Raw genomic sequence first — 12932 nt, forward strand, 5'->3', positions numbered from 1 at the left:
AATAAGCCATGCAAATTCCTAATAGGACTACTAATATTAAGCAAACAAGATTATCAGGTTTTATGTCAGCTATACTCTTACTGAATCTTATGCACATAGAAAGGTGAGGAGAAAATGGACCTAAGATACCTTTTTGATGTTATTGCTTTGAACTCATTAAATCCTAAAAGTGAATATTTAAAAACCATATCTTCAATAATTAATGTTTTGTTTCTGCTTCTAAAAATTTAACGCAATGGAGCCACAAGAAGGAGCGCTTTTATTCTAAAAGGCACAAGTTTGTTGCTGTGGACATAGTATATGACTTTCAATGAGAAAAAAAATGTTAGTCTACATTGGTTAACATTAAGAGCTGGTATGTTTGCCTTACATGATGTTATAAATTCAATTTAGCTATAGAATAGTAAGAAAGAACATACAGACAGAAAAGTGAACAAAAAATTGTATACATTGTAACACTCTAAAAATATGTTATCCAACAGCAAAGAAAAATGATTGTTACCTTCTGGATAAAAGAGAAAATCTAAGTAAATATCTGAAGCCTTGAACACATAACAACCTTATTATAAATGTCAACATTTATGGACTGCTTTGAAGCCAGGGGTAAAAAGCAGGTAGTTTGAAACAGACAACCATTTAAAATATCTTAACAATTTAAACCACTGTAAATTCAAATGCTTCTTTTCTTCTAAATTTTTGCTTCATGTGCTAGTGAAGGCAACATGTTTATAAACAGGCATTCATGAGTACAATATATCTTATACACTCAAAATATTCATACAGAGTCTTTCACTATTCTTCTGTGAGTCTTCCTATTGTCTCTCTATTGCTATCAATTATCGGGTTGGAAGGCATTTCAGCAAACAGATGACTGATTCAAAGAAAAGAAAACATATCTGTCATTAAGAGAGCCCTCTGATAGTGGATGTCATTTGTTAAGACCCAAAGGATATTCTCACCTTTCTATCCCATAATTTTTGTGGCATAGTCTGTGCTCAGCATTACCCTATACTACATTACCCTTGGCCATGTTAATCTTCCGTTCCAATGCATTTTCTCAGTTCAGCTGCAGTTTTTTGCAGCTGTTGAATGTTCCATTGCCATTGTCTTCTATCTGACTGAAGCTTGTTCACCTGACAGTGCAAACGCTTAAGAATTGCACCATATCTCTTATGTTGTACCTATTAAAAGAAGAGCACATGTCAATGGGCCTTGAGAAGGAAAATAGTAAACAGCCATAAAGGATATTTTGACTACTCTAAAGAGGAAAGCACTTGATTAAAAATTACTCACTGTAAATAATAATGATAATAAAAATAAACAGTAATTATAAGTATTCAACACATTACATGCTAGATACTGTGATGAGAGCTTTTTACATGTAATTAAATTCTCATAACACCTTATGATGTAAATATTATTATCCCCACTTTTGTATAAACTGAAGATCAAAGAGTTTAAGTAATGCACTCAAGGTTTCACAGCTAGCAAGTGATGGTGTTTGGGATTTGAACACAAGGGAAGCATCTGTGATGGAGGGCCTTCTACTTATCAAAGCAGGTTCTGGTTAAGAGTAATGGTTTCATTTCCTGTATCTAGTGGTTCACTGAAACATAGACCCATTGATCTAAAAGATCCAGGAGATCATGTAGGCCATTTCCCTGCCATTAAGTAGATCAGTATTTATGCTGAGACAGACAAGGCTACAGCGGAGGGCAGTGAGGCCCAGTGGAAAGTGCATGGGTTAAGGCTGAATAATATTTCATTGTGTGTATACACCACAGTTTGTTTATCCATTCATCCATTGATGGACACTTGGGTTGTTCCTAGTTTTGGCTATTGTGACCAACACTGCTATGAATATGGATATAAATATATCTTTGAGACTCTGCTTTCAATTCTTTTAGGTATATACCCAGAAGTAGAATTGCTGGATCATATAGTAATTCTATTTTTAATTTTTTGCTGAACTGCCATGCCGTTTTCTACTCTGGCTGCACGAGTTTACATTCTCACCAGCATGTGGGAGGGTTCCAATTCTTCACACAATGAAAGTATTTGATATTACCTGTCTTTTTGATCATAATCATAGCCATCTTAGTGGGTGTGAAGTGGTACTTCCAGTGAGTGTGACAGTGGTATTGTAGTAAAACACCCACTTTAAAATGAACTGATTAGTGGGGCTGGGAAAGTTACTTCTTCATTCTCATGTCTATTTAAGAGAGAGCTCTAGTCAGTCAGGAAGGTGATTCTAGGTCAATACAAAGAAGAATCAATTTGTCAAAACACCAATTCACCAAATTTGTCAAAATAACCAATTTGCCAAAATAAGTTTATAGCTTAAGATGGCTGTAGGGAGACAAGACTCTGGGTTTCTGGGGCCTTAAGACTCTGTCCCCGACCTGTCTCCCCTTCTCTCTGTAACTCAGCTTTCCTTTTTACTGGGACCCTCAGTACAGCTTCCCCTCTCTCTTTCCCAGCTTCTCCCTTAACTTGGAGCTTCTTCACCTTTATTATGCCATGGCTCATTTTGATAGTATGTGAGGACTATGGACTTCTTCTTAGAATGTTTTTTAAATGCATAAAATAAAACATACAGGAATACAAAAGAAACCAATTATATGGAAACACAGTTCTGCAGAGCATCAGGGGAACTAGGACAGAAACACTGTAAGCATTCCAAAATACTGGTATAAAAACAAAGTGAAAACTTGTCAAGTAACACTTCACATAAATTGCTATAAACTTTAAACATCCTTTTAAGTTTTCAGTTTTGTTAATTCTTCAAAGTCAGATAGTTCATTCAAATTGGTGAACTAGGCCTCCTGATATATTGGCAAAACAGAAAATGACTTTAAAAGAATTATAAATTAAATTGGTAAACAGAAACATCATATTAGATAATGAAACTATATTCAAAAGAAGATTTTTAATATATCAAGTATATTCAAAGGGATATATATCAACTTATATGTATATATGTAATACATATCACTGCATATATTAATATGTAATAAATACATCCACTGATATATCCAATAGCATACATTCATAAGGAGAATATAGTCACTGAATATGCTTATATACATGTTCATAGAATATACTAATAGAAATCAAAAAACTAGAACAAAATTTTGGTTACTCCATAAATCATATTAGCCTGCATCTAAAATTATTCTTCAGCAGTGAAGCTGTGAAACTAATACACCATGGATCAGAGTAGAGACATGCAAAGTCCCCTTAGTGGGACTCTAGATCACCAGCCTCAGCTAGATATCACAGGAGGTATTAATATAAAGAAAGAATATATCATCAGAAGGGATTATGTGAAGAACGTAGCACAAAAATAGGCAAGTGAAGGAGGCATGTGTTGGTAGTTCCCATCCAGTGACTGTCTGATAAGAATAACGCTGTTATGGAGATTGGCTCCTTGAGTGTCCAGAGCCAGAGGTTAAGAACACTCCAACTCAAATGACTGACTTGATTTCCATGCTCAGTAACCAGCTTTATGATAATTTGGCTTCCAGTGTAGTTTCCTTACAGGGAGAAGAAGCACTGATGACTGATAGGTTTTCTGATTTCCTTGAGAGTTTTGTTTATTATTGTAAACTAATAAACTGGCATTTGAGTTTTATACATCAGGTTCTTGTGAACTCTACTAGCACTTCTCCATGTCTACGCAACCCTGGGATATTTAAAGGTTAATTTTCTAAGCCCACAAGGCTAAAAGGAGGTTTTGGCCAAGAAGTGACTTCGTAAAGATGAAGGTCACATTGTGAGCCTTCTTGAAGGCCAGCCAATTGTTCAGCCTCTATTGGTATAATTCTGCCTTTGGTATGTGTCAATATTCAAACTTGAATACCATTACACAGCTAAGGATGTAGTGGTTCTGGAGAGAATACAGCTTTTTTTGCCTCTAAGAAATGGAGGGGTTACTATTCTTATTTAGTTATTGTTACACTCAAGGCAGAAATAAGAATAATGATGAAGCAGGCGTGGTGCTCAGAAAACACAGTGGCAAAAAGAGTGGCCTCTTCATTCCCTTCACTCTAGACATACTTCACTTCTAGAATCTGAGTCCAAGTACGTTCTCATCTTAAGACTTTTCCACTTATTTTTTCCTTTGCCTGGAAAGCTATTCCTCAGATCTACATGACTAGCTCCTTCACTTCTTTACATTGTTTGTGTTTTGAAAGTTAAACCAACTCTGCATTCCTGAGATAAACTTTGCCTGGTCATGAGTTACTAACCTTTTTATACATACCAGCGGATGTCAATTTGAAAATATTTTGCATCTACGTTCATGAGGAACATTGGTCTGTAATTACTTTTCTGGTAATGTTCCTGTTCATTCTTTGTGTCAGGGTTATGCTGGCCTCCTAAAATAAGCTGGGAAGAGTTCCACCCTCCATTTTCTGAAAAAATTTGTATAGGCTGGGTATTATTTCTTCCTTAAATGTGTGATAGAATTTACCAGTGAAGCCATGTCAGTCTGAAGCTTTCCTTGTGGGGAGGGTTTTAATTATGAGTTCAATTTCATTGATTCCTACTTTACACCATTTATATAGCCTAATTTTAAAAGGATCACAGGTCTAAACATAAAAGTAATTTCTTCCTGTATTACTGATCGTATGTGTGCTTTTCAAGGAATTTGTCCATTTCATCTAAGTTGTTAAATTTATTGTTCTTTATAATAGGCCTTTATCATCCTTTTAAGTCTATAGGACCTAAAGTAGTGTCCCCACGCTCCTCATTTTTTGATCAGTATTGTTATGGTTTATCAATTTTATTAGTCTTTTCAACTTTTGGCTTTGCTGATTTTCTCTGATTTTCCATTTTCTATTTCACTGATTTCTACTATTTATTATGTCATTTCTTCCTATTTGCTATGGGCTGAATTTATTCTTATTTTCTAGTCTCTTAAGATGGAAGCTTAGATAATTGCTATTAAACCTTTTTTCTCTTCTAATATGCACACTTAAAGCTGTAAATTTTCCTCTAAATACTGCTCTAGCTATACCCTATGGTTTTTTATGTGCTGTGTTTTCATTATCATTCAATTTCAAATATTTTGTAATAATTCTCATGATTTCTTCTTTTTTTGTGATTTCTTCTTTGACTCATGGATTATTTATAATTGTGATACTCAATTTCAAAATGTTTATGTATTTTCTAGCTTTCTTATTGTTACTGATTTTTAATTAAATTCTGCTGTTATCAAAGAATATCAAATTCTTTGAAATTTATCATCCAGTGTACTGTCTATCTTGGTGAATGTTCCATGTGCATTTGAAAATAAAATATAATCAACAGTTATTAGGTGGAGTATTTTATATATAGTAATTAGGTTTAGTTGGTAGATAAGTTGTTCAAATTTTCTATATGCTTGCTTACTGATTTTGTGTATTGTTCTATCAACTACTCAAAAAAGTTGTTAAGCTCTCCAATATGATTGTAGATTTGTATCTTTTTCTTTTTAATTTTGTCAGTTTTTGCTTATGTATTTTGAAGCTTTATGATTAGGTAAATATACATTTAGTATTATTATTTGTTTCTGGTGAATTGACTGGCCCTCTTCAACTTTGATGGTAGTCCATATCTTAAAATCTACTTGATATTAATACAGCCATGACCAGCTTTCTTAAGACTGATGTCTTCATAGCTTATCTTTTTCTATCTTTCAACCTGTCTGTGTCTTTATACTCAAAGTGCATCTCTTGTGAAAAAGTTATGTTCGCAAATTGTTTTTTCAATCCAATCAGATCATTTTTACCTTTTAATTGGAATGTTTAGTCCATTTACATTTGATGTAACCACTGATATGTTTGGGTTTAAGTCTACCATTTCAATATTTGTGTTCCATTAGTCTATTTTGCCTTTTTTATTTATTTCTTTTCTGTCTACACTCAGAGTGGATCACAGACCTAAATACAGAATGCAAAACTATAGAACTCCTAGAAGATAACACAGGAGAAAGCCTAGATGACCCTGGGTTTGGTGATGTCTTTTTACATACAACACTGAAGGCACAATCCATGAAAGAAATGATTGATAAGATGGACCTCATAAAAATTAAACTTTCTGCTCTGTAAAAGACACTGTCAAGAAAATAAGACAAGCCACAGACTGGGAGAAAATATTTGCAAAAGACACATCTGATAAAGAATTGTTATTCAAAATATACAACAAACTCTTAAAATGTAACAATAAGAAAACAAATAACCAGATTAAAAAATAGGCCAGAAACCTGAACAGACACCACACCAGAGAAGATATACAAATGGCAAATAAGCATATGAAAACATGCTCCATATGAAATGTCATCAGGGAAATGAGAATTAAAACAATGAGATACCACTACACACCTATTAGAATGACCAAAATCTGCAACACTGATGACACCAAATGCTGGTGAAGATGTGGAGCAAGAGGAACTCTCTCATTCATTGCTGGTGGGAATGCAAAATGGTCCAGCCACTTCGGAAGACAGCTTGGTGGTTTCTTACAAAACTAAACATACTCTACCACATGATCCAGCAATCACACCCTTTGGCATTTACCCAAAGGAGCTGAAAACTGATATCCACACAAAAATACAGATGTTTATAGCAGCTTTATTTGTAATTGCCAAAACTTGGAAGCAATCAAGATGTCCCTCAGTAGGTGAAAGAATAAACTGTTGTATATCCAGACAACAGAATATTATTTAGCACTAAAAAGATAAATAAATAAAACAAAAAATGAGCTATCAAGCCATGAAATGTTACAAGGAAACTTAAATGCATATTACTAAGTGGAAGAAGCCAATCTGAAAAGGCCACAAACTGTATGATTCTAACTATACGATATTCTGGAAAAGGTAAAACCATGGAGACAGTAAAAAGATCTGTGGCTGACAGAGGTTGGGGGAGGGAGGGATGAATACATAGAGCACAGAGGATTTTTTGGACAGTGAAACTCTTCTTTTTTTTTAATTAGTTACCTATTTTATACATATTAGTGTATATATGTCAATCCCAATCTCCCAATTCATCCCACCACCACCACTCCCCTGAAACTCTTCTGTATGATATTATAATGGTGGATACATGTCATTATACATCTGTCAAAATTCATAGAAGGTACACCACCAAGAGTAAACCCTAATGTAAACTACGAACTCTGGGTGATAATGATGTGTCAACATAGGTTTATCAGTTGTAACAAATGTACCACCCTGGTGGGAGCTGTTGATAGCTTGGGAGGCTGCCAGGGGGCAGAGAGTATGAGGGAACACCTCTGTACCTTCTGCTCAATTTTGCTGTGAACCTAAAACTGCTCTAAAACAATAAAGTCTATTAAAAAAATCAATAACTATCACTGTTCTTGTATATTTAATGTGTCTTGTTTTCTGGCTGCTTTTAAGATTTTTTTCTTTGTATTTGGTTTTCAGTAGCTTGACTATAATTTCCTTAGATACAGTTTTCTCTGTATTTCTCCTGCTTTGGGTTTGGTAAATTTCTTGAATCTATGAGTTATTCTTTTAGTCAAGTTTGGAGAATTGTTGGCCAGTATTTCTTAATATTTCTGTTCCCTTTTCTCTCTCTCTCCTCACCTCCTGAAACTCTAATTACCCATATGTCACATTGCTTAATATGGTCTCACAAGTCACTGAGGCTCTATGCATTTTCTTCAGTTTTTTTTCTTTTTCTCTGTATGCTTGCTTTGATGACTTCTACTGATCTGTCTTCAAGTTTAAGAAAGATCTTGCTCCTGTTGTGTCTAACCTGCTATCAATTACACCCAATAATTTTTTTCAACTTTTTCTTCAGTTCTAAGATTTCCATTTGGTTCTTTTATATGATTAATATTCTTTCTCTTTACCCATTACTGTGTATCCATCTTTCATGTAGAACAGGAGTCCCCAACCCCGGGGCTGTGGACCAGTACTGGTCTGCGGCCTGTTAGGAACCAGGCCGCACAGCAGGAGGTGAGCAGTAGGCGAGTGAGCAAAGCTTCATCTGCAGCTCCCCATCTCTCCTCATCACTCGCGTTACCACCTGAACCATTGCTCTACTCCCCCCATCCCTGTCCGTGGAAAAACTGTCTGCCACGAAACTGGCCCCTGGTGCCAAAAAGGTTGGGGACCGCTGCTGTAGAATATTTAACGTATTTAATCATAATTTTCCATCCCTGCCGAACAACTGCTGAGTCAACTGTGACTTGATTAATTATTCAACTGTTTTTCTTGATTAATTATTCTCTTAATTATTGGTAATACTTCTCTATTTGTTTACATGTGTAAGAATGCTTTTAATTAACTGAACAGTGTACATATATTATAAACTCTGGATTATGTTATTTTATTCTGAAAAGTTTTGAATTTTGTTCTAACAGTCAGTTAAGTTACTGATGGATCACCTTGAACTTGTGAGACTTTATTTTATACTTTTGCTAGAGAGTGTCCATTTCAGTTTTGTTCTTAGATCTAGGCCTTGTCTTTAGTCTAGTTTTGTGTTAGTTCTTAGTTCTGAGTATGGTCTTTACTCCTAAAGTGTGGCAGTAGTAGCAGTGGGCAGATGCTAAAATCTCAGGTCAGTTCTTCAGCATTGTAGCTGTTTTTCCCCACCATGATCCTTGAAATTTTACCCCCGCCCCCAATGCAACTGCAGTTCAAGTTAAAGCCAAGGATTTGAAGGGAGATAATACAGAAGTTTGGGGCTCCAAATAAGGCCAAATTTAATATTTACTCAATCAACCTCATGATGAGGGGTAGGAATACCTAAAACAGTATAAAATGACTTCAAACGTAAGTTATTATTATTATTTGTGGTGATAATTATTAAGAGAACATATTAAATATTAGTAAGATCATGGAACTTATCTTACAACCCAGTAATTCTACTTCTTGATACAAAGGGTGTGTGTACTATGTTCACTACAACACTACTTTTAATAGTGAAACGCTGGAAATAACTTAATGTCTATCAGTTGTGGCATGTTTATATAATTTAAGGTATAGTCATACTGTGAGATATTTTGCAGCAGTTCAAAAGAATAATGTAGGCCCATAGGTACTAATATGAAAAAAAACTATGATATAGGTTATTGAGTAAGTAAAGTAGTTGCAAAATTATATGTATGGTACTTTATGTAATCTTCCCCTATGCATAGATGTGTGTTCATGTGTGTGTGTACATGCACATGTGTATATATACATATATACATACATACTCATGCTTACCCAAGTGCACACACCAAACAGCGGTTGCCATTAGGAATAGGTGAGTGTGATAAGAGAGCAATGTAATGGGAGGCAGTGGTCAAAGGAACTTTAGCCTTCCCTCTAAAATTTTAATCTTTTCCAAGGAGAATATATTTCCACAGAAGTGAAAACCATTTTTTAAAAAGATTGGGAGTACAGTCCAAAAGACATGGACTCATATTCTATTCTGTTCCTTATCACTAGCTATATAAACTTGTACAAGTTATTTAAATTTTCTGAAATTCTGTAAAATATGCTACTGTGAGAATTTAAATGGGATAGCCTACACAAAGTGCTTGAAAAATACCAGGCACTCAATAAACAGCAATAGATTTAATAATACTGAACATTTCTTCTTGTACCTTTTGTAAGACAGAATATTTTGTTACCATGTCATCTAGCTATCTGAATCATTCTTACCCTGCCTTTAGTTTACCTTTTTACCTTTGCTTCTTTGGGTTTTTCATGTAGGACCGGCTTTCTAGTTGTGTAATCATTTCTGTGGCTGACCTCAGTAAATGAATAGATTAGTTAATTGTGTAACCTGCATGTTGCATTGTAACAAGTGAAACATATTTTGTTCCTGATCCCTAGTAGCTCCAAAAGCACTCTGAATTTTTCCCTGTCCCTTAAATTTGGAGCTCAAATTGAACAAAATTTAGGCAAGGGTAACCGTCTTAAAATGCTTTACACAATACCTGTTTATCACAAAATGTTACTTGCAGCACTCATCATTTGCTAAAAACTTCTTAACTGCTCTAGTTTCCCTTCCCTGAAAACTCTTGGATTTGGCAAATGACATGTTTTTAAAAATGATTCCTGCTTAATGCTTTGTGTTTGTTTGCTTTGTATTTTGCTTCCCCACTTTTCTTCATCAGTGACTCATAAATTATCTTTATTTTCCTCTCTTTAGTTCCTTTCTTCTAAAATATATATAAGGACAGACAATAGACAGGGAAAAAAGGCATTTTGGGATAATTATTTGGAAATACTTCTTTCATTCAGACATGGCCTAAAATTACCAAAAACATTCATTTGACTAAAAAAAAACCACGTAAAATTCAAAAACCATTTTCAGTTTTTCTTAATCAAAAAATGTAAAAAGCAACATTAATATCAAGATTAAACATGCAAAGCACAAAATATTGAAAGAATTAAACATTAGAACAAAAGAATGCTATAATCCAGGCAAAAGATGACCATGAACTGTACCAAGACCATGGCTAAAAACATCCAGAAGGAATAGAAAAAAAAAAGACTCAAAAAAGAAATAAGTAATAAAAATCTTCTGGTACTTAAATTTATACTCTTAAAAAACTAGTTGTTTTGAGAAAGAAGTTACTTGTGTCAATGATAAATTCTCATCAAGCAATAAATGAAGTTGTTGGGAAAAAAATGCAGTGCTCTCAAGACAATGCTGTGGCTGTGGTATTTGTCCTTCAGTGTTATAGTTTATTACAGATAATCTCTAATTTCTTAGATTTTCATTTTTTCAACCATAACGTTGTGATAGAATTGAGGACTACTTTTTAATGCATTAGAGTTAATAAAACTAAAATTAAAAAGCCTAAAAGTATCTTTAGTAACCCTATTATGAAAGCTTAAAAGAGTTTATTAAATTTCACGATAAGAAATATACTGATGAAAACATTAAAAACTGGTCTCAAGCTCAATGACATTCCATCTAAATCTATCATTAGTAGACATTTACATCACCCTTTACCACTAAAAATACCTATGTACACTTCTGCTTCTGTCAAAATAAAGTAGATGCATTTCATATACCTATTCCTCATGCTAAGTACAACTAAAATCCCTGGACACTGTATGTAATATTAGCATAAGAAGCTTCTGAAAGGTGGAGAGAAGGCAGACTGGCTGGAGACCTTAGGATCCTAGGAACAAGTTGGTAATGAGTTCCCTGGGTTTTCATTTTGCCTCATATATCCCAGACTGGATATGGGGAAGACAGCAAGCTGGAAATGCCAATAGGTGCAGACAAAAACAAAACAAAACAAAACAAAAAACTCCAAGAAAAGCCTGTTATCTAGCCAAAGGACCAGGAAAAAGGCAGACTATGCAAGACTGAAAACTTTTAGGTAGTAACTACTCAAGTCAAACACCACAGAAAAAACTATGGCCCCACCACCACCCACACTAGCAAAGCCTACACTTTCACCTTTGCTGGGCTATTACAAGGTGCCCTGGTCCTCCTGCTGGGGCGGTGTCAGAGAAAGCTGACTGGGGAGCCAGGACTTTTCATTCCCTCCGGAAAGTAACAAACCACATCCTCTGGTGTGAGTGGAGCCCATCTGGGAAGGCTGGACTTCTACTCCCATCTAGTGGTAACAAGGCATTCCTCCCCCTCCTCACTGGGAGAATGTCAGAGGAGGCCTAGTGGAGGGTCAGGGCTTTTACCACCCCTCAGTAGTAGCAAGGCCACATCTACACGGGAGCAGTAAAGAGGTGCTCCTGCCCTTTCCCAGCCACGGGCTTATCAACAGAAGCCTAGTGGGCAGCCAGAACTCCCACTTTTGACTAGCAGTAACAAGAAGCCCTTCTTCCTTCCATGAGTGTCCATGGAGACTCTGAACTTCCAGTACTACCTGGAAGCAACAATGACCCAGAGTCTTAAAACATAGTTACCCAACATGTCCAGATCTCAATAGAAAATCTCTCCTCAAAGCAAGAACCAGGAAGACCTCAAAGTGAGTAAGAAATGACAATCAACATGTGCCAACACGAAGAAAATGCAGAAGTTAGCATCATCTGACAAGCATTTTAAAGCCGATCATCATAAAAATGCTTCAATGAGTAATTATGAATTGCCTGAAACAAATGAATATTATAAAAAGTCTCAGCAAAGGAAAAAAGGATACAAAGAACCAAATGGAAAAAACACAGTAACTGAAATAAAAAATTTCATGGGATGGTTCAATAGCAGAATGGAGGGGATAAAGGAAAGAATCAGTGAATGGAAGATAGAACTCTAAGGATTACTCAATCTGAAAAACTGAGAGACAAAAGACTGAAAAAAAGAAATGAAGAGAGCCTCAGGGACCTGTAGGGCTATATCACAAAAAGACCTATGATTTGTGTCATCAGAGTCCTGGAAGGTTAGGAGAAAAGAGGGCAGAACTGCAAAAGTATTCAAATAAATCAGAGCTGAAAACTTCTCAAACTTGGCAAAAGACATAAGCCTACAGAATCAAGAAGCTGACAATTTTCCAGATAGTATAAATCCAAAGAAATTAGTTCCAAAACATATAACAGTAAAACTTCTGAAAACTAAAGACAGGAAAGCTTGAAAGCAGCAAGAAACAAATACCTTATCTGTAGAGAGAAAAACAATTCAAATGACAGTGGATTATCTGTTAGAAATCATAGAGACGAGAAAGAAGTGGCACAGCATTTTTCAACTGAAAAGAACTGTCAACCCAGAATTCTATATCCACCAAAATATCTTTCAGAGATGAAAGGGAAATGAAGACATTCTCAGACGAAAAAAAAGAAAAAACCCAGAGACTGCCACCAGCCGACTTCTCCTAAAAGAATGAATTTAGAAATTTTCTAAAGAGAAAGGAAATGATAAAAGAGGAAATCTTAGAATATCAGGAAGGAAGAAAGAATATGGTGGAGTAAAAATATGGGTAAATACAATAGACACATGGAGAGGGCATAGCTAAAG

At 35.2% G+C, this 12932-nt stretch overlaps 1 protein-coding gene across 14 annotated transcripts in view; it reads right to left on the reverse strand.

Moving 5' to 3' along the window:
- Nucleotides 1–240: 240 nt before the first annotated feature.
- The window catches only part of CCDC122 (coiled-coil domain containing 122), a 34078-nt gene continuing 21386 nt past the window's right edge, over nucleotides 241–12932 (reverse strand). For all 14 annotated transcript variants that reach the window (XM_033436753.2, XM_033436762.2, XM_033436747.2 and 11 more), the window contains one exon: nucleotides 241–1181. In XM_033436753.2, the coding sequence (XP_033292644.1) occupies nucleotides 1032–1181 (150 nt within the window). In that variant the 3' untranslated portion in view covers nucleotides 241–1031. The remainder of the gene's footprint in view (nucleotides 1182–12932) is intronic.

The sequence above is a fragment of the Orcinus orca genome, chromosome 18 (genome assembly GCF_937001465.1).
Source record: "Orcinus orca chromosome 18, mOrcOrc1.1, whole genome shotgun sequence".
NCBI lineage: Eukaryota > Metazoa > Chordata > Mammalia > Artiodactyla > Delphinidae > Orcinus > Orcinus orca.